The sequence below is a fragment of the Aedes aegypti genome, chromosome 2, assembly GCF_002204515.2.
Source record: "Aedes aegypti strain LVP_AGWG chromosome 2, AaegL5.0 Primary Assembly, whole genome shotgun sequence".
NCBI lineage: Eukaryota > Metazoa > Arthropoda > Insecta > Diptera > Culicidae > Aedes > Aedes aegypti.
Window position 1 is genome coordinate 212508308 of NC_035108.1, and position 22577 is coordinate 212530884.

At 39.2% G+C, this 22577-nt stretch overlaps 1 protein-coding gene across 1 annotated transcript in view; it reads right to left on the bottom strand.

The window, feature by feature from the left end:
• The window catches only part of LOC5576989 (augmin complex subunit dgt5), a 31425-nt gene continuing 8848 nt past the window's right edge, over nucleotides 1-22577 (bottom strand). The window contains exon 4 of the mRNA XM_001663041.2: nucleotides 1-1592. Coding sequence (XP_001663091.2) covers nucleotides 70-1592 — 1523 coding nt within the window. The 3' untranslated portion in view covers nucleotides 1-69. The remainder of the gene's footprint in view (nucleotides 1593-22577) is intronic.

The following is a 22577-nucleotide window of genomic DNA, read 5'->3' on the forward strand; positions in this document are numbered from 1 at the left end:
TTTATCAAATATTTGTGATAGCAAAACAGAATTTTTATTTGACAATTCATCATTCTTCTTAACACTGTATCATTGCCCCGCAATCGGCCCATGAATCATCCGATAGTACATCAAATATTCATTCTCATATTCGCGATAGTTCCGCCCGTTGAACAGCTTCTTAGGTGGAACGTACTTTCGCAGAGGATTTGCCAGCACGAAGTTGTAGTAAACTCTTCCCTTCTCAATCACTTGCTGTGTATTGGTCGCAATTGCTTCAATCTCGTCCAAATGTTGGCATATCTTTTCATGGTTGGCTTTCCACAACTGATGATAGTACGCCTCGTCCACTACAACCGTGTCTAATTCAGGTTTCAAGTCCAGGACAAATGTGCGAATGAATTCGTCGAACTTGATCAAAGACCGCATTTGGTGGATGGAAGTCTCGGCGGATGAAAAGCAGTTCGGTAGGAAAGACATCAACGCACTGGAATCGTTTCCAACGGACAGGCAAATGTTCGTTTTGAGCGAGAGCAGGAATGATTTGTTGTACCTGTAGAACTTGTGGAATAGGATTTCCGCAAATGTTGATAATTCGGTGCTGTACGGCGGTAGATTTGCTGGGGCATACGCAGGAATGTTTGTGAGAGTGTTGCCTTCAAGCTTTGTTAAATTGATTGTTTGATCAGGCATGTTTATGGACAGATTCGTTGTCTTCTGTCGCATATTGTGAACCGTGTAACGACTATATCTTTTGAAATATGAGATTTTTTCCTTAATTTGATTTAGTTGTTGAATTTCCTCTTGTATTCGCTCGGAGCAAGTATCAATTTCTCCATAAATATCTCTTAGCTGAGCCAGAAGTTGTTCATGATTTTCCAGTTTGGAAGATTGAATTTTGATTTCTTGTTTCTTACGCTCGATTTCTTTGCTTAGGAAATCAAGCTGTCCCTGATTGTAATCCTTGGATGTAGACTGAAACATGTAATCTTCCAGTATTTCTTCAGCTTCGTCATCCATCATATTCAATAGATTCATTTTAGTTTCCAACATTTGCGCGAATGGAGTATACTTTGCCAGGTAGTCATCCTTCATCATTTGAATTGCTCTTTTCATTGCAACCACGTCAATGAACAAATTGACGTGAGAGCCGCAAAGTTTAGCCATGTTGATCTGCAGCACATCCTGTGCGGATAAAGCGTTATCCTTCTCGTGATCATTTTGCTGCGAATCGGCCTGTGATATTTCCGCAAGTTGTCTTTCTTTCATTTCCATTACGACGCTCCACAGAAGATGATTGGGAATGCCTTTCAGTGCTGATCTAATGTTAGACCAAAGCTTCTGCTGTGCTTGTTTGCTGCCTTCCTGTTTTAGCTCAGAAAACTTTGAGTAAAAATCCTCCAAATATTTCAAGCATGTTTGAACAGCTTCCTCGGCGTCAGATTTGATTTTGGGCGACTCCGATGCTCTAACCGGCATTGATCGTTCAATTAAATGTTTGATTTCAATTTCTTTCTCGGATTCCTTTAGCAGAGAATTATCCATTGCTTTGTATAAAGCAAGCTTATCTGTAGTTTCACCCAGCTTCGTGTTGGTTTGAACCTTCTGGATATCTGAAATAGAACAAGACAGTATTCATTTATTTATACGCAACGCTAAAATTGGAAGTTGTTGGGCACCTCCCCCCTCCGTAACGCTTTTTGTATGCAAATTGTGTATAGGTCGTAACGCCTGGTCCTACCCCCTCCTCTTCGAGCAGTACACTCTGTCAACTCTGTGCATTACTATTACAATAAATACTGAGAAAATATCTTTGTCAAATTTTCAATTAGCTCAATAATATTATATACGTACAAAATTGCCCCTTTCAGAGTTTTTCCTGGCTACACCACTGGTCCATCACCCGAAAGGCTTTATGGGGTTTTTCATATTTCGACATGTAGAATCTAACAAAAATAGTCCGGTTGAAAACCCCGTGTAACACCATCGTGACCTTCCCTTGTGAGAAGATTCGCCAGATTTGTTGGTAAAAGGATCGCATAAAAGTTTTCGTTCGCATTTACTCAGCATAAAGCCGTATTGACTGTTTAACGATAAACTTGCGAGGATCGACGCGCCACCATATTTCATATAACGGAGGTTATTAGAACTAACTTGGAGGTGATGATTAGGAGGTTATTTGGAAATTTGGAGGTTAAAGTCCCCTCCAAACACTAGCGATTTTGCGGTGGGATGTTGACGTTTGATCACGAATAGAGAAAGCTTCGACAATGTTTACATCTGCACTTAATGTTAGTTGGGTTTGGCAAAACAAGCTCTCAGTTAATAACTGTGAAAGTGCTCATCTGCTAATCTGCTAATCTGCTAATATCAACGCACCCCCTAGCCATGGCCAATCTGCGTTGTTTACACAAACATCCCTATAAACCCCACGCTGGGAAATACGTTTACCGAAAAAGGCGTTATGAGGTTCTGCACTGCATTCTTGTATTGGATTTACTTTAATGGCATTGTTGTTAGCAATTCACAAAAAAGTGAAAGAGAAAGTGAACATGATTTGTGCAGGCAGAGCCCCATAGGCCATGCTATACCAGTTAGCACGCCCGACGCCCACCGATGACAGAGTGGGTAGGCTCGCACCATCGTCCCGCCCTTCTACCTATTTTTGAGATAGGCAGTTCTGTCAGGGTGTAAATAGTTATTATTATCCATGTAATACAAATGTTAAATTGTTGTTTAAGTCTGAACCAAATTAGACTGTTATATTGGATACTTCTCTCATTTAGCTGGAGGTTGCTGCAATCCTTCGTTGGTCCGTTGGTTCCGACGATCGTTCCCGTATCCGCGTTTCCTCGGCCATTACGCTGTTTACATTGCATTGTTGCTCGTGGTAGTGGCGGGTTAAATATGAAAACAAGGATAGGGAGAGAAGAAATGTTAGTGATTGTAACATGCTTTATTGCAGTATTGGCCTACACTGAAGTCATACAAAATTCGCTCTTTGGATTCCCACGATAACAATCCCTGAAACTGATTATGAACCACATCAAATTTATCCGAAAGAGCAAAAATCTTAATGTTTCAATGTAGGACAAACCAGCTTATTGCATGTGAGAAGTTCTTGGTGATATTCTCACAACGGCCTCAGAATGGTTCGACGATTGTAGATAAAAGATCATTATGATAAAATTAACGCGACGACATGTTAGTAAGCTCAAAAAGATTATTGTATTTGCAACTGATAATTTAAATAGTTAAGCTAAGGGTCGGTTATTGTATATAATTTTATAGATAAAGAGAAGTATAGCACGAATGCGAAGTAATGACCTTCCACTCCATCTTCAAGTGCTCCCCACAAGCCCAACACTTCATTCTGGCACTTTAGAACGTCCATGTTGTAACTTGTTCACACAATAAATCTGCCTCTGTTCTGCCGAGCAGAACGCGTCCGTACCCCATTCTGAACCAAAGGACAGGATTCAACTAATACCATGGTACCTTAACTACAAATACAAAAGCTACTTCTATGTTATTTCCACTACTACGCTCACGATAATTATGTTATGACCGTTAGAATAAAAACGGTAGAGGTTACTACTACATAACAGAAATACTACCCAAAGAACGCTAATGTCGCCAGTGTTGGTGTGAATGCAAGGTAGTGCAAACATGTTTAGAGAATTAAATAAGTTATAAATTACAGCATAAAAAAAATATTATATTATTTTATAAAAGCCAGTAAAAAATGAAACATTTCAGTAACAACCGCGCTATTAGTTTTCTAATTATTATACATATATCAGTAATACTTCTCTAATTCCGCTACAACCTTACTAGATAACGCAATATTGTAAAATGCCGTAAATCAGCACATTTTGGAATATTTCTCAAACTTTGGAAATTATTGTTTATGATGTTTTTAATTGCAATTATGAATATACAAAAAACAAACAGCGGTATGAGCATCGGATTTAGGCGATGCGCATCGGATTTAGGCGATGCGCTAAGTATTACTACGTTGTTAGTAAACCTAATATAAAAGTCTATTTCCAATGTGTGAGACGCAGAGACCACCCGCACCCACTCTTGCGCCTCGTGGACTATTGAAAACGACTTGCGTATATTGAACTAATACTACTATTAGAAATAATGCTACTGATGAAGGTGATCGTTGGTTTCCCAGTCTTGTTAGTGATTTGAGTGTTAGTAGAGACTGGTAGTAGGCGCTGCCGGTCCCTCCAGCATTACGCGTAGTTATCTGGTGTTAGATCATGCGACAGTAACTAAACTCATGCTAAAGGTGTGATAAATCAAGTGTAAAATATATTTAAGCATTGAAACACATGTCATTATATAACTTAAACTACTAGATTAACTTACATTTTATAAGTTATAATTACGATTAATTTTCGCGATCAATAAACATTAGAGTAATTTCACAATATCAACAATATGTAATGCCAACTTGATTAATCACCGTCAATCCCATCACCCAAGGGCAGGGAATAACTGTGAAAGTGCTCATTGAACACTAAACTTTTTAGCAGGCTTTGTCCCAGTGAAGACGTAATGCATATAAGAAGAAGAAGTAATGATTTTTATTGTAAACTAGTGGTCCCGGCAAACTTCGTCTTGCCATCAAGTAGGCTGTTGAAACCCGCTATGAATCGTCCCATACAAAATGACAGTTCCGTTCAGTCCCGTTTTTCCTACTTTCCCGGTAAACACCCTGCAACTTTTATACACACAAACACGTCGGAACCCTTGACGAACAAAATGGAGAAACAATCATACAAATCTTTTGCCCCGTTCGTGAGCCATTTCTTGACATACAAACACCATTTCATTTTTATTTATATAGATAGATTTTAAATCAACTCAAGGGAAGTTCTGCAACAGTACTTATTTATCTTATGAACAGGCATCACGGCATAAAAACTGGTCACGTGGGCTCCATGCCCGTGCGGTTAGTGTCGGCAGGATTTTAGTCACATCGTGTCAAGGAGAAAGGGTTCGATTGCCGCTGGTAAGCCCAAGAAGTAAACAATACATTTAGTTGAACAATCAGGGGGGTCTGTAGCCTTGAGGTTACGCTTTCGCTTCATAAGCGGAAGGTCATGGGATCGATTCCCAGCCCCTCCACAAAAAAACCCGTCCAGCCACCAGAAGACGCCTCACGGAGGACCGTGCTTTGGGGAGCACATCCATCCTCCGTCAGTATCAGATGGTGACTGAGACAAACTGACCCTCTTCGCAGGCAGCTAGCCTCACTAATAGCAGACCTCTCTCCTACCTGCTCGGTGTGAGAGTAAAAGAGTAGGAGAGAGTGAAACTAGATGTAAATATAGATAAGTTGAAAATAGATCTGTATCGATAAAGAAGCTACAGATCAACTGAGTCCGGCACAGTAGTGGCCACGAGCACGGAGTGCCTATAAAAAAAAAAATAGTTAAACAAGTATTTGAAAGTTAGGGGTTGTAGATTTATTTCATTTACTTGATCAATGATGAAAGTGAAAGACAATCAACAAAATAATGCACGAACATGTAGATTTCACAACAGTATTTCTAATTCTTTTTTCATAGATGCGACATTCCAAAACTTCGGGAGATTTGAAATTGTCATTATTAGACGATTCTGGATAATTTTATAGATATGCGTATAATTGTTTTATAAATCCAGTCGAATAAACATAGTGCACAAATTTTATTAACCAGCTCAAGAATGCTAATCTTCACGAAGAGAAAACAATTTAATTATCAAATATATTCTGTATCATTACAACAATATATCTGTACTATTTGCCGGCTATTCATTGTTCCAATAACAACTCGTAGGGTAGAAGCACCCATTTTGGCCATACACCAGATGTAGCCACAGTGGATTATACGCAGTTTTACGTAGCCTATCAGCATGAAACCTTTTTAGTTTTGTTACGGAAACGGCGAAGTCGTTCGGACCTCTCAAATTCAAACTCGTCCTTTTAGTTCGGAGTAAGCTTTAAGATTAACTAGTCTTCTTCGTTCACAATTCGTCTTCGTGTAACAAGTTCTTTTTGTATATAAGTGTGACCTTGTAAATAGGCAAACAAACAAATTCAAGAAATTAATTTTAAGGAATTCAACTTTTTAACGTGTTTTGTGAAGTTTGTTAAAGATAGATATAGATTGTTATAAGCAAAATTGACGATGACAGATTGCATGACAAGGCTAGTCTGTCATAGCTGAAACGGTTGAAGTCTACCGATTTGCCAACCTACAGTTGGCTGTGTTAACCGGTGACGAGGGGTCGAAAGGTCGAAAGACAAAACGTCGAAAGGACAAAAGGTCGAAAGGACAAAAGGTCGAAAATGATTTCCTTGGTGGGAAATTTTTCCTCCTTTAAAAAATATTTTCGACCTTTTGTCCCTTCTTTTTTGTTCTTCGACCTTTTGTCCTTTCGACCATATGTCTTTCGACCTTTTGTCATAGATTCGTACGTGAATGGCTTGACATACGGAGTTAGACGCACTTCGGGAAGAGGACCATTCGCGGTGGTCGGGGGACTGTTTTGCGCAACTTGCATAGTTAACAGCCTTGGTATACCCTTCTCACGACGACTCGGAGCTCGGACACATGGTATCGCTGCCTGACTTCATTGACAACTGTTTCGTTGTTCGAATGGCCGAATTTGCGATGAATCTCATCAATGATCAACGCCGTTACATAATGGTTCTTAGGGAGAATAGCTGGAAATGGCGGAGCCATGGCGCCGCACCGATGCGTCCGTCTTTGCGTATAACACCATCAGCTCCGATGAAAGGGCACAATTTATAGATCCTACTGATCTTTTTGATCGCTTTGAGATCGCCATTCTTCAATTGACAATTGTAATTCAGAACGGCATGTTCCTCGGGAAATTCTGTACGCTGTATCAAACAGAGAAGCCAAGCCAGGACGGTATTAGAATCACTCCAGAAGACCTTTCTACGGATGGGAAGGGTATGGCCACCAATAATAGATTTCATTAATCTCGTACCCAGAACAGCTGCTTGTAGCTCCAGTCTAGGTGACACGAGGCTACAGCGGATCGTCCCACGATCCTCTATGCGGAAGTAGGCTACGGCCGCGTAAGCTGCCAAACTCGCATCCACGAACACGTGCAATTCCAGCGTTTCTTATGCCGCAGGAGTATAACCCGGAAAATAACATCGATCTTTACGCAACTGGGCCAGTTCACGAAGCGACACTACCCATCGTTGCCACGACGGAAAGATTTCATCCGGTATTTTTTCATAACAGCCGGTATTCGTTCGCCATACGTCTTGTATTAATACCTTCCCGTGAATGACGTAGTTAGCCACCAACCCCAGGGGATCAAATATACTCATTACGAGGCTTAGTAGTTCTCTTTTGGTGGGATAGACGTCTCCGTTTAGTAACCGACCCAGATCTTTTCGATATTCTATCCCAAGTAACAATTTAGATTCTATTTGGCTTTATTTATTTTTATGATAGTTTTATCGTAGATTTGCATATTCCTCTAGGTTTTATAGTGATTTTCACCCAGTAGAAATGATCTTGAACCGTTTTTGGTTTTAAATACTTCTTCAAGAACACTTCGGATGCATCACATAAAACTTCATTTTCAATAAGAACAAGTGACCTTGGCAACAGTTTTATGAAACTCTTGTACTTATCTGTAAGAACGCACTCGAGCGAGAGTAAGAACTCTTGACCGATAACATCATAAATTTCTCCCCCATCAATCCACGCACTAGTATGTACATTAATGATTGTAGTATTATGAATCCTTGCGTGGATTTTCGATCTGTTCTTCACGGAAGTCGTTGTTGAACTCACGGCGCACAACTTACTAATAACGCAAACAACCAGTTCCAGTGGTCTTCCTCCCCTTGGCCATGATATAGAAGCGGAACTGGACCACTGGACACCTCCTTGCAAGGTGGACTTCTGGATGTGGTTAAATGTCCGATTGCTTTCCCTGCTCAACATCTGGGCCTTATTAAGAAGTTATCCACAGCTGGTAATACTTACCTTCAGTCGTTTTCTAGCTTTAAATTTCATGCCGTAACAAAATCTAGCATGAACCTTTTTTCTCCAAAAACTAAAAGTGTAAATAAACAAACGTCCAAATGTGCTCCTCTCGAATAAAACGAACGAATCTTATCACGTTCTTCAAGAAGATTAGTTTGACTTCATCAAGATCGCCTTAAGCATAAGAACTCTCAAGTGATATTTGTTACGCCTGCCCGAGTTCAGCAAAATTTATCACGGTTCTATGATGGTGTTGAGTAAAACTACCGCCATGATTGTAATTATCGATGCTTTAGCAAGGGAGCCATGATGGGAGAATCCATGTATGCTGGATTGTTCAACATTTTCGGGCAACAAATTGATGAATTTGTTTTTCTGAAACTGCGATATTGTCGAGGCGCATTGTGCGTTTCGGGTGTTTCATGCATGATATTCACGATGTAATAAGCGTGACAAACGAAACACAGGTAGATATCGAAAAAAAGCGGAAAGTTATCATCGAAAAAAAGCGGAAAGTTATCATCACAGATGTTTTAATTCGGATGGTGTTTTATTATTAGTTGATAATTTTATTAAGAAGTATTTATAAATTCGTTAGCCACATCAACATGATAAAAATATTGTGATTTTAACTTGTCTTGAGAACTACTTGTGGAAGGTTTATTGATGTGTTGAGGATTGTCATAAGTGATGATTACAAGTTTTAAGAGATACTTGGCAGTTGCTCTCCAACACCGTCTCTAGTGTGGGCCACTTTAGTCTTATGAGAGGTTTATCATTGGGTTAGCGTAGGTTTATAGAATTACTGGTTTTATTTCTAGTTTTACAGAATTGGTGTAAGAGAATACTTCAAGAATAGCATAAATTTAACTTTGCTACTTGGGATGGCAAACGAAAATACGGATTCTACCCCATTACCCCGAATCCCATTACCCCGAATGCCATTAACCTGAACGCCATTACCCCGAATTCCAAAACCCCGAACGTCCCATCACCCCGAATGACATTACCCCGAATTCCAATATCGCGGGGAAATGTCGTCAATATCATCAAGTCATGATAATTGTTAATTCGGGGAAATTGCATTCGGGGTGATGGAATTCGGGGTAATGGTACATTCGGGGTAATGGAATTCGGGGTGATGGCAATTGGGGAAATGGCATTCGGGGTAATGGGGTAGAATCGAAAATACGTCCTCCTGCGGTAGCCAAATCATGCCCAAAATCCGCTCTGAACTACAGCCTTTTCCCATAACGAAGTTTTTAGACTCATCGGAATATCCTTCGCCAAGCTTCTCCAATACTTCCTTTCGGTTGGACAGCCAGTGTCGAAGATCAAATCCTCCTCGTAGATGGACCAATTTCACTTCCGTTGCCAACTGGATTGCCTGCTCAATTGTGTCCACACTATCCAAGTAGTCGCCAACATAGTGATTCTCGACTATTGCACTTGGATATTCTGCCGCGTGCTCCTTAGCGTTAAGGTTTTTTGCAAACTACGCAGAACTCGGGGAACATGTTGCGCCAAATATGGCGACATCCATTACGAACACCTCCATTCGTTCCGTCGGGTTGTTTCGCTAAAGAAATCTTTGGGCTTGGCGGTCTTCGGGCTGGTGAAACATCTCCCTAATATCAGCGTTGATGGCCACCTCCCTTTGTCTAAACCGGCATAGGGGAAGGGGTGGTAAAATGAACACCTTAAGGAAATCATCTTGTTTCTGATAGAAAAACGAGAATTTGTATAGTTCTATCGCACACCATCAAAAATAGGTATGTAATCTATAGCAGCGACATGGATTCAGACTAAAATATCTATTTTCACATATTTTTATCGCTATCAAAAAGCGATGCAAATGTTCATTTTACCTGCACTATGTGGGTAAAATGAACAGCGGTTGGTGGCAAAATGAACACCACGCAACAAATGTGAGCGAAACAAAAATTTCTGAAAATTTTCATTGCCCTACCGAAAATACATCCATTAATGATTGTAACCCATTCAAAAAGAATTCTAAAGGTATCATATTTGACATCTTATCATAACGATATTCACCTCACTGAAAAACCTCAAGTCTTCCGCGCTAAAAGTTACGTCAGTTTTAATTTTTGAACGTGGTTTTCTAAAATCTTAGTTTTTGTTGATATTTTCACTTCAATTGACCTCCGCATCAACTCGAACACTCAGATTTATGCTCTAAATCGCCCGTGCGTGATAAAAATTCTTCGAAAATGTTTTTTTCTCGGTAAAATTCACGGTGTTCATTTTACCACCCCTGTTCATTTTACCACCACTTCCCCTAATTCTGTTGGAAGAGACTGAAGAAAATCCGGTCCTTTGAGTAGAACCGAATTCAACGAGACTCCTCTAATCGATGCTGCGGCGTCCCACACGATACGCACTTTTTCAGGCTTTTTTGGGTTGCTCACCACGCCTAGTGGTAAATACCAGGTTTGACCAGGACTTGCTTGCTCTAGCTCCTGCTCTGTAGCTTTATGGGCATACCCTTTCGTGACATACTCAACCATTTGTTGGCGCACTTTTGCATAGAGCGTTGGATTCTTAGACAGTCGAGTCTCGAGACACTGCAGCCTTCTCTCTGCCATAGGCCTGCTGTCAGGAAACTCTATTTTGTCATATCTCCAAAGAAGACCTGTCTGGAACTTTCCTGAGTCCAAACGTACCGTTGTAGCCTCCATAATCTCCCGAGCTCGCTTTTCTAGTTTAGATTCAATTAATGTGTTCGAATCGGTTCCCGCTCCTTCTATCGTGATGAAGCTTTTCATCAATTCGTGAAGATCCGTATCTGTCGATTGGTGGCACACGTGTAGAATTTTTCCGAATACTGTCCAACCTAGTCGGGTTTTTGCTGCGACTGGTTCGTCGCCGTTCCCTTCCCGGATTACCAACGTCGTCTTCAGCATAGTGTTGTCGAGTCCGATGAGTATTCCCGGCACTGCTGCATCGCACAGTGGTTCCATTTGTTCTACGAAGCGGTCATAAAACATTTTACTACATATCTGGTAGCAAACACCATCAGAAATTGCCAAATAAATTATTTTTGACTGTTAAAACTCCGTCTAGGTTGATGTCGTAATTCATATCACTTCAAAAATTCTGATTAGTATGCGGAGATCATAATGCGAAGGCTCTGTCATATGAATGATTATATGTGCATAAAATCGACTTTGCAATTATCTCTCCTTCCGTGTCAAAAATCAACTAAATTATTTAATATCTTAAAAAGAACCATGAATTCTATACAAGCAACCCAAGTAACCATGGAGCATTATATTATTGCATATATAAAGCAGCTGCATTGCCGTAAGCCTACCATTAAAGTAGTTTAAAAGTGGAAAAGGGCCCTTTTACAGTTGCACTAATGCAAAAACGACGATAAAGCAATGATGCAATTTATAAAGTAACATTAGTGCAGCAGTGCAATTTATAAGGTGATATTAGTGCATTGATACATTTCTAATGTAGAGTTAATGCTTTATTGCTTGACAACTCTTGAAATATGTCGAATAAGAGCAATGTTACATCAATGTTGTTGATATGCAGTAGAATACGTGCAATGTTATAATGCTTGTGGTTACTTGGGAATATATCAGGTTTATTTTTTTCCATCTTGAGAAGATTCTCTGCTAAGAGTTGCATCACATGCTCAAAAGCTTACTTTTTAGTATGTAGATATAAAAAGCTATTGAACAATTTTCTAAGGGCCGGAGATGTATATACCAAATAAATACTTAAATATTTATTAATTGACTAGTGATCCCGGCAAACTTCGTCTTGCCATCAAGTAGGCTGTAGAAGAACGCTATGGATCGTCCCATATACAATGACAGTTACGTTCACTCTCGTTTTCCCCACGTTTCCGGTGAATATCCTAGGATTGTTATGCCTACAAACACGTCGGAACCCTTGAGGAACAATACGGAGAAATTATCTTTCAAATACGTTGACCCGTTCGTAAGCCAATTCATGACATACAAACACCACTCCATTTTTATTTATATAGATAAAGCCAATTTCACATCAAATCTCTACCAAAACCAAATAACGAACATGTCACCTAATGTAATTAACCTTATGTTTCAAATACTTATAATTATGCAATAGTTAATGAATTATTTGTTAATATATTGTTGCTTTTTAATATATTTTTTTATTCTCACAATTTTATTTTTAGCGCTGGATCCATAGATACTGGAATTTCGTTGAAGGTTTTCTTTTGATGCACAAAATAAATAACATGTTAATGTTGATCCTCCCACACTTTGGGAAGTCATGTCATATATATTAGAATGGCTGTTGTACAATTAACAATTGTACAGTAAAACTACTCATTAAATCAAAGTACATGTTAAATCAATGCACATGTTGCAAGTTTATTCATATTGAATTGAAATATTAGTAGTGAAAATTTTATTATATTGTGCATTCATTCCAGTTAGCTACAATTATACTGGTATGTAATAAATTCTATGAAAATTTTTATCATTGCCTTTATTGATAAAAACTAACAACTTTGAAGGCACGCTGCTAACTTATTTGCAAATATTTGCAGCTAGAACCTTCAAAGGTTAATTTTCCTACTCAAACATGATCATGTGATGGTAGAAGTTTGATTAAATGTGATTAAGAACATGTTCAAAAACGTACTTCAAAAAAAGTGATGGTAGAAGTTTGATTAAATGTGATTAAGAACATGTTCAAAAACGTACTTCAAAAAAAGTGATGTGGTTATCAAGTGAGTATATTTCTATCCTCATTACTCACATCAATACTGACTCCTAGATGTCACATAACTCTCTAAAATGTATTGGAAGTGATAGATATACATCTGTACTAAGGTTCTGTAATCTAAACTGATTGAAAAATCAATTGATTTTGGTTTGCGAAGACAATAAACAAAGTGCTGAAATCGCTCAATTTTCAACGTATTTTTAACACATTAAAAATACACTCCATCATTCATAGCCCTACTATGAATATTATACAGGAACGCCATTAATGTTTATGTTTTTACAATCTTGGGATCATAATTGATCCATGAAAAGGTAAAGGCGTGACAAAAAAGACATTTTGTTTTTTTTTTATATATATATATATATTTTTTTTTTTTTTTTTTTTTTTTTATTTCTTTATTAGTATCATTCCAAACATTACATTCATTATTTCTTATATCTAGGTGTTCTGTGTTATTAGACAACACTATCATCCTAATTTGGTAAAACAAATCTAAGATTTTATTAACATTTTGTTAACAACATATTACATTTCATTTGCCGTAGCAGTTCAGATTTTTTACAGGTGAGTTGATTTCACCTGCTTATAAGAGAAAAAAAAAAGTTTTTAATATACTTAACCTAACTTAACCTAAACATATAACGCATTAATCGTGGCAATAGAAGATTGTAACGATTTTTGCCTGAAATTATTGATTATTTTATTTGACATTTGTTCCAATGTTTCAACATTGGATATCCTATGTAACTCATTGGTACTATACCAGGGAGGAAGCCTCAGAATCATTTTCAAAATTTTATTTTGAATTCTCTGCAGAGCTTTCTTCCTGGTATTACAACAGCTAGTCCATATTGGTACAGCATACAACATGGCTGGCCTGAAAATTTGTTTGAATATCAAAAGCTTGTTCTTAAGACAAAGTTTTGATTTTCTATTAATAAGGGGATAGAGACATTTTACAAATTTGTTACATTTGGCTTGAATGCCCTCAATGTGATGTTTGAAAGTTAAATTCTTATCTAGCATGAGTCCTAGATACTTAACTTCATCTGACCAATTTATTGGAACCCCTCTCATCGTGACAACATGTCTACTTGAAGGTTTCAAATAAAGAGCTTTTGGTTTATGTGGGAATATTATTAGTTGAGTTTTGGAAGCATTAGGAGAAATCTTCCATTTTTGCAAGTATGAAGAAAAAATATCCAAACTTTTTTGCAATCGACTACAGATGACACGCAGGCTTCGTCCTTTGGCGGAGAGGCCTGTGTCATCCGCAAACAAAGATTTTTGACATCCCTGAGGTAACTCAGGTAAGTCAGATGTGAAAATATTGTATAATATTGGTCCCAAAATGCTGCCTTGGGGAACACCAGCTCTTACAGGAAGTCTTTCAGATCTGGAGTTCTGATAATTAACCTGAAGTGTACGATTTGACAGATAACTTTGAATTATTCTAACAATGTATGTTGGAAAATTAAAATTTTTCAATTTTACAATCAAACCTTCATGCCAAACACTGTCGAATGCTTTTTCTATGTCTAGAAGAGCAAGACCAGTAGAGTAGCCTTCAGATTTGTTGGAACGGATCAAATTTGTTACACGTAAAAGTTGATGAGTGGTCGAATGTCCATGGCGGAATCCGAACTGTTCATTGGCAAAAATTGAATTCTCGTTGATGTGGGCCATCATTCTGTTCAAAATAACCTTTTCAAAAAGTTTACTGATGGAGGAAAGCAAACTGATTGGACGATAGCTAGAAGCTTCTGCAGGATTTTTGTCTGGTTTTAAAATTGGAACAACCTTAGCATTTTTCCATTTGTCAGGAAAATATGTTAATTGAAAACATTTGTTAAATATATCAACTAAAAATGATAAGCTACTTTCTGGAAGTTTCTTGATGAGGATGTAGAAAATTCCATCATCGCCAGGAGCTTTCATATTTTTGAATTTTTTACTTCTTCCAAATCAGTCTCCCAGGCATTTTCGAAAACGTTCTCTTGATTGAGAATATTTTCGAACTCCTGAGTAACTTCATTTTCAATTGGACTAGTAAGTCCTAAATTAAAATTGTGCGCACTTTCAAACTGCATAGCAAGTTTTTGAGCTTTTCCGCAATTAGTTAGTAATAATTTGTTTTCCTCTTTCAATGCCGGTATAGGCTTCTGAGGTTTTTTCAAGATTTTAGATAATTTCCAAAAGGGCTTAGAGCCGGGGTCCAATTGAGAAATTTTATTTTCAAAATTTTTGTTTCTTAAATCTGCAAAACGTTTCTTGATTTCTTTCTGCAAATCCTGCCATATAATTTTCATAGCAGGATCACGAGTGCGTTGAAATTGCCTTCTCCTCACGTTTTTAAGACGGATCAAGAGTTTAAGATCATCGTCTATAATCACGGATTCAAATTTTACTTCACATTTTGGAATTGCAATGTTTCTGGCTTCAACAATGGAATTTGTTAAAGTTTCAAGAGCATTGTCAATATCAATTTTAGTTTCTAAAGAAATGTTAACATCAAGATTAGAGTCAACATACGTTTCATATATATTCCAGTCGACTCGTAAATAATTGAAAGTGGAGCTGATAGGATTGAGAATCGCTTCATGCGATATTTGAAATGTAACAGGGACATGATCAGAATCAAAATCAGCATGAGTAACTAATTGGCTACAAAGATGACTAGAGTCGGTTAAGACCAAGTCAATCGTAGATGGATTTCTAGAAGAGGAAAAACATGTAGGGCTATCAGGGTATTGAATTGAGAAATATCCTGAAGAGCACTCATCAAATAAAATTCTGCCGTTGGAATTACTTTGAGAATTATTCCATGACCGATGTTTGGCATTAAAGTCACCAATGACAAAAAATTTTGACTTATTGCGAGTTAATTTTCGCAAGTCAGTTTGAAGCCAATTAACTTGCTGTCCAGAGCATTGAAAAGGCAAATAGGCAGCTATGAAAGTATATTTACCAAACTGTGTTTCAACAGAAACACCTAAAGTTTCAAAAACTTTAGTTTCAAATGACGAAAACAGTTGATGTTTTATACGCCTATGAATGATGATTGCAACTCCCCCACATGCCCCATCAAGTCGATCATTACGATAAACAAAAAAGTTAGGATCTTTTTTAAATTTGGATCCAGGTTTTAAATAAGTTTCGGTAATAACTGCTATATGCACGTTATTAGCTGTAAGAAAATTAAACAGCTCGTCCTCTTTACCATTCAGAGAACGAGCATTCCAATTTAAAATATTTAAATTATTATTTGGATCCATTAGAAAAACGTAATCCAATAACAATTTTATTTGTAAATTTTACACCTACTTGGACTGCTTCAGTCATAGTGGTGGCTTTGAACATTGCATCAATCATTAGATTCAATTGTTCAGTTAGAAAATTAAAATCAGAGGCAGACATGTCATGTGATTTCCCATTGGAATTTCCGGTAGACGAAGAAGCGGAATTACCTGTGGCGGTAGGGTTTTTTCCATTTGATTTGAAACAAGTAGAATGGGTACCCATGGATCGAACAGGGGAGGAGTTCGAATTTCCTGCTAAGATATCGGCAAAGGATTTACCGTGGGTAGATACATTCGAAATTGAAAGATTCGAACGGCTACCCGACGGATTAAAATTTGTTTGTGAATGCGCATGATTATGATCTTCCTGGTGGGTATGATTCCTAATCAAGCGATCGTTAACTGAAAAATGAGCATTGTTCGATACTCTACCAGGCAAATTCCGGAAACGACCGTTATCGTAACGGATATTATCCTTCATCTGCTTGGCACGAGCCTCAACGACTCTTTTGCGTGAAATGCATTCCCAAAAGTTAGCTTTGTGAGGGCCCTTGCAATTGGCGCATTGAAATTTTCTGGTATCTTCTTTCACAGGACAGTCGTCCTTAGCGTGAGAAGAACCTCCGCAAATCATGCATTTAGCATCCATGCGACAATTTTTTGTACCATGACCCCACTTTTGGCACCGACGGCACTGAGTGGGGTTCTGGTAATTTCCTCCAGGTTTCTGGAAATGTTCCCATGTCACACGGACATCGAACATAAGTTTAGCTTTTTCTAAAGCTTTAATATTATTTAGTTCTTTTTTGTTAAAGTGAACTAAATAATATTCTTGAGAAAGCCCTTTCCGAACAATGCCAGATTGGGTTCTCTTTTTCATAATGATTACTTGGACTGGGGAAAATCCAAGTAAATCATTTATTCCATTTTTGATCTCTTCAGGTGACTTATAGTCACTTGAGAGACCTTTCAAGACGACTTTGAACAAACGTTCAGTTTTGTCGTCATAAGTAAAAAATTTGTGCTTCTTCTCTTCAAGATATCTGAGAAGAAGTTCGCGATCTTTAAGAGTTTCCGGCAAAACGCGACAGTCTCCTTTCTTTGCGATTTGGAAGGAAACCTTGATTCCCCTAATGGAGTTCAAGATCTCCTGCCTAAATCCCCCAAATTCGGAACAACTGACCACGATAGGCGGCACTCTTTGCTTCCTCACTTGAATCAAAGAGCCTAGGCTAGAGGCTGCTTCGATTTGGTGTTCGGAAAATTTGTCTAGAGCATCGAACTGATTGCTCATTTCAATACAATTATTCATTTCACCCTTGGAAGAAACTTCGCATTCCGGGGAAGCGTCCTTTCTTCCATTCTTGCCACGTGTAGTGACAGTTTTAAAACCCACTTTTTTGGAAGGAAGTAGTGAATTCAGAGATTCACCCTTCCTTTTGTTAGTTGTTGATACCATGTTTAGTTAATAAACGAGAAAGACGTGACCTTCGAGAGGTTTTTTCCCTAGACGGTGTCCAAGAAGGATTACCACCGCTAGCTTTCGCCAACGGGTCCAACGAAAAATCGAAGGCACGGGTCCAAACAAGGATCGTAAAGGGATCAATAGTAGAAAAAATAGTACTGAAAAGTACTGTTTAAGTAGCACTGAAAAGTACCGTTTTTAATTTTAGCACTGAAAAGTACTGTTTGTGTAGCACTGAAAAGTACTGTTTTATTGCTTTAGGTAGTTTTTAAGAAAACTTCCAAGAGCAGAGAGAATTCGTGTACGCACAGCACGAAGGTACGATGCGCACTGACATTTTGTTTTTTGATTTATGACATATGGGCGGTACCACTGTGCATCGTAGCTTGTGATGGGCAATCCTTTTAGATGCGGGAACTTGGCTTGAAGCATGTTGCCATCAACCGTTTGCCGTGGCAGATCTAAACTCGACACCGTATGGACGCCACTCAATTTGTAGCGTTTTGGACTGTTTCCGGAGATTTCCAAGTCGACACGCTCGGATTCTTCTTCAGGTCGCTGTACTCCATTTGTCCACTGCATACAGAGTGGAACCGTTGGCCCAGACAGACCCAATTGAATTCTCTAGCAGAGTCGAATCCGATCCTCCGTCCAAGAAGGTGAAAGTTTTCGCCGTTCTGCCGTTCGCATGAACCCAAGTAACAATTTAGATTCTATTTGGCTTTATTTATTTTTATGATAGTTTTATCGTAGATTTGCATATTCCTCTAGGTTTTATAGTGATTTTCACCCAGTAGAAATGATCTTGAACCGTTTTTGGTTTTAAATACTTCTTCAAGAACACTTCGGATGCATCACATAAAACTTCATTTTCAATAAGAACAAGTGACCTTGGCAACAGTTTTATGAAACTCTTGTACTTATCTGTAAGAACGCACTCGAGCGAGAGTAAGAACTCTTGACCGATAACATCATAAATTTCTCCCCCATCAATCCACGCACTAGTATGTACATTAATGATTGTAGTATTATGAATCCTTGCGTGGATTTTCGATCTGTTCTTCACGGAAGTCGTTGTTGAACTCACGGCGCACAACTTACTAATAACGCAAACAACCAGTTCCAGTGGTCTTCCTCCCCTTGGCCATGATATAGAAGCGGAACTGGACCACTGGACACCTCCTTGCAAGGTGGACTTCTGGATGTGGTTAAATGTCCGATTGCTTTCCCTGCTCAACATCTGGGCCTTATTAAGAAGTTATCCACAGCTGGTAATACTTACCTTCAGTCGTTTTCTAGCTTTAAATTTCATGCCGTAACAAAATCTAGCATGAACGCTTTTCTCCGAAAACGAAAAGTGTAAATAAACAAACGTCAAAATGTGCTTCTCTTGAATAAAACGTACGAATCTTATCGCGTTCTTTAAGAAGATCAGTTTGTCTTCATCAAGATCGCCTTAAGCCTAAGAACTCTCAAGCGATATTTGTTACGCTTTCCCGAGTTCAGCAAAATTTATCATGGTTCTATGATGGTGTTGAGTAAAACTACCGCCATGATTGTTATTATAGATGCTTTGGCAAGGGAGCCATGATGGGAGAATCCATGTATGCTGGATTGTTCAACATTTTCGGGCACCAAATTGATGAAATTGTTTTTCTGAAAATGCAATATTGTCGAGGCGCATTGTGCGTTTCGGATGTTTCATGCATGATATTCACGATGTAAAAAGCGTGACAACCGAAAACACGGATAGGTATCGAAAAAAACCGAAAGTTATCATCACAGATGTTTTGATTTGCATTTTGTTTTATTATTGATTGACAATTTTATGAAGAAGTAATTATAAATTCGTTAACCAAACCAACATGATAAACATATTGTGAGTTTAATATGTCTTAAGAACTACTTGTGAAAGGTTTACTGAAGTGTTGAGGATTGTCATAAGTGATGATTACAAGTTTTAAGAGATACTTGACAGTTGCTCTCTAACACCGTTTCTAGTTGGGCCACTTTAGTCTTTTGAGAGGTTTATCATTGGGTTAGTGTAGGATTGTAGAATTACTGGTTTTCTTTCTAGTTTTATAGAATTGGTGTAAGAGAATACTTCAAGAATAGCATAAAATTAACTTAACTTGGGAGTGCTGATGAACCGTCACAACTCCAGTATTGGACGGTGACGAAGCAACGTTCCCGAAGCCAGATGAGTTTTGTGGATTCCCTGGGTGAAGGAACTTATGGTGATTTTCTTGACAACCCTCAGCTCCGCATGGAGGAGCCTTGCATGGCCACTTTCCATGTGGATACAAACATCGCTTGCACAAATGTGCTTCTCGGACTGTCTTCCAACGGTCGGCGAGATTTTTCGCTTTGAACGCTTTGGATTATGTTCGTCCGTTTGACACGCCGCGTACACTGAAAAATAAAAATAGTCACAAAATTACTAAAGTTTATGCATTAATGACTATTTTCTATCTGCCTCTCTTTCATTCTGCTGTGAATTTTCACACTAACTGTCATTTCGATTGGGTTGAAGCCTAGCGATGCTTCAACCAGGGTGAATTGACAAATAGGAATAAAATTCCTTGCAGGGTAAAAGAGAGGCAGATAGAAAATAGTCATAAATTACTAAAATTTAGTCATTTTGTGTCTTCCCGCGTTTCTGAGTGTACGGACGAATCCTTGGACTCGTTAATGCTTGCGAATTACTCGTATTCCTACCACCACTGCTCTTCTTATTGTTATTTTCGCGACTGCTTTCCGCATTGGCCTCGGCTCTAACAGTGTTGACGAACGCCTTTCCTTTCTGACGCTCCGATTTGGAGCACTCTCCGATTCCGCTAGTAACACTACTTGCAGCGTTGATCATGAGACTCATGTAGTCCGAAAAACTCCGAAGATCTGCTTCCACTACTGTCTGTTTATGCAATGCCCACCCAAGCTTGATATTGGCTGGTAGTTTGTCTACCAGTGCTTGAAGGAGAATGGGATTGGTCAAGTGCATTTGCTGTCCAGCGGATACCAGATGCGCACAGAGGTTGCGCACCACAAGTCCAAAATTCACCAGTTTCGAGTTTCTCCGGCTTCGGTGCTGGGGTGTTTCTGCCGTCATTCAACAGCGAACCGATGATGGCGTCTGGGCGGCCATAGAGCATGCGAAGGGTTGACCGCTTTCCTATCATCTCCCTATAGACATCGCTGCAGTCTCAGAAGATTTTCTGACGAAGAATATCCACATATTTGCGTTGAAGTTTCATAGCTGCTCCAAAACAATAGCCATTCAGCAGGATTTCCGCCGAATGGTGGAAGATCTTTCGGCACAACATGACGCGCCGCAAGTTGTTGCAAGTCTGCTCCAGTCGGCAGACAAGGAGCTGACCCACATTGTGTTAGGAAATTGAAGATATTCAAACCCACACTACTAGCTGGCATTATATTACTTGACATTGCGTTAGTGAATTGATTGATTTGGTTTGGAAAGTGCCCTTGAAGTCCCCGACATTATATTTGGAAGCATTTGCGACCCAGCCGTTAACAAATTTTGATTCGGAGCGGAAACCCATTGATTTTGGTACATATTTCGCATGTCATTGAACCATGGTTGGCAGTAGTTGGTTAAGTATACCACCGTCGCCGTAGGGATGTACTGATTTACTACTGGGTAGGCTGCATCATTAGCCCCTAGGGGCTGTCTATGGCACCTATATGCTGCCTGGTGTTGAGATGTATACGGGTTGGATTGATTTCCGACGGTCCCAATCAACGGATGCCTCCCAGACTGCATGCTTGTTGGTGTTGACTGATGTACCGGTGGTGGTAACGACGCATTCCACGGTAATGAACCATGCTGAACATGCTGTACGGATCTCGACGACATGACTGCTGGATAAGCTGATCCATGTCTCGCTGTTGATGGCTGCGGATAGTGTTGTGAAACGGATATAGTCTGAGGGATAGATTGTTGTTGCGAGCTCGATGAACATGGAACCGGTGGCAGTTGTCCGTACGATGCTGATGTACATGTTGGAGAAAACATTGTTGTCATCACATGTCGTGGATGGTATGAATCTGAGAGAGACTCGCGAAGAGGAAAAATATCAACGTCATATGCAGCCCAGATTCCCCTCTCACGAAACGTCAAATGCAGCCCACCGTTTTTATGGCTGAAAAAGTGAAAAGTATTGTGTTCAAAGTAAACTGTTATTAAAACCCTCAGTCGGCGGAGCAGTTTTTTCCAAAGTTGATGATAAATCTAAGCAGAAGATTAATTATTTCAAATGTCTGCTACGTTTGCTGGCATGAAATTTCACTCAAACGGCTATTTATGATTCGATGTGTTGCAAACTCAATCATATTTTGCTGAGAGGTTCATGTGAGGATTTGAACAGCATGCGCATAATTGGTATAAACACAAAGTGTAATAAGAAAAAACTCAGCAATCACAGAAAAAGAAGATCGTCTTCGCGAGTGGGTGCTAACGACGATACACAGTCTGATTGAGAAATCACTGTAACTTGTTGTGACTCTACTGGCTGGATAGACTGGAAAACTTGCTGATTATGGGATGGTGTTGCTGTGTTTCCAGATGCCATGGCAACAAACTCGTCTGTTGCCATTTAGGGACGAATTAACTGAAACAGCTGGTTGTAACGTAAGCCCAGTGGGGTTGCTCCCACTATGGACCTTTGCACGGGTTCACTATTTGACATTTTAGCGGTGCCGTGTTATTTATGTGATAATGGCAACCAGTGAATTCGGCACCGCTCAAACGTCAAATTAGTGAACACGTGCATGGACTTATGGACCGATGCACGAGTTCACTATCTGGCGTTTAACGTAAGCCCAGTGGGGTTGCTCCCAGTATGGACCTTTGCACGGGTTCACTAATTGACATTTTAGCGGTGCCGTGTTATTTATGTCACCATGGAAACCAGTGAATTTGACACCGCTCAAACGTCAAATTTGTGAACTCGTGCATTGATCCAATGGTGCTTAGGGTCACGGCTGTATTCTGGTTCATCCAATCTTGAACTTTACTCGTTGTGC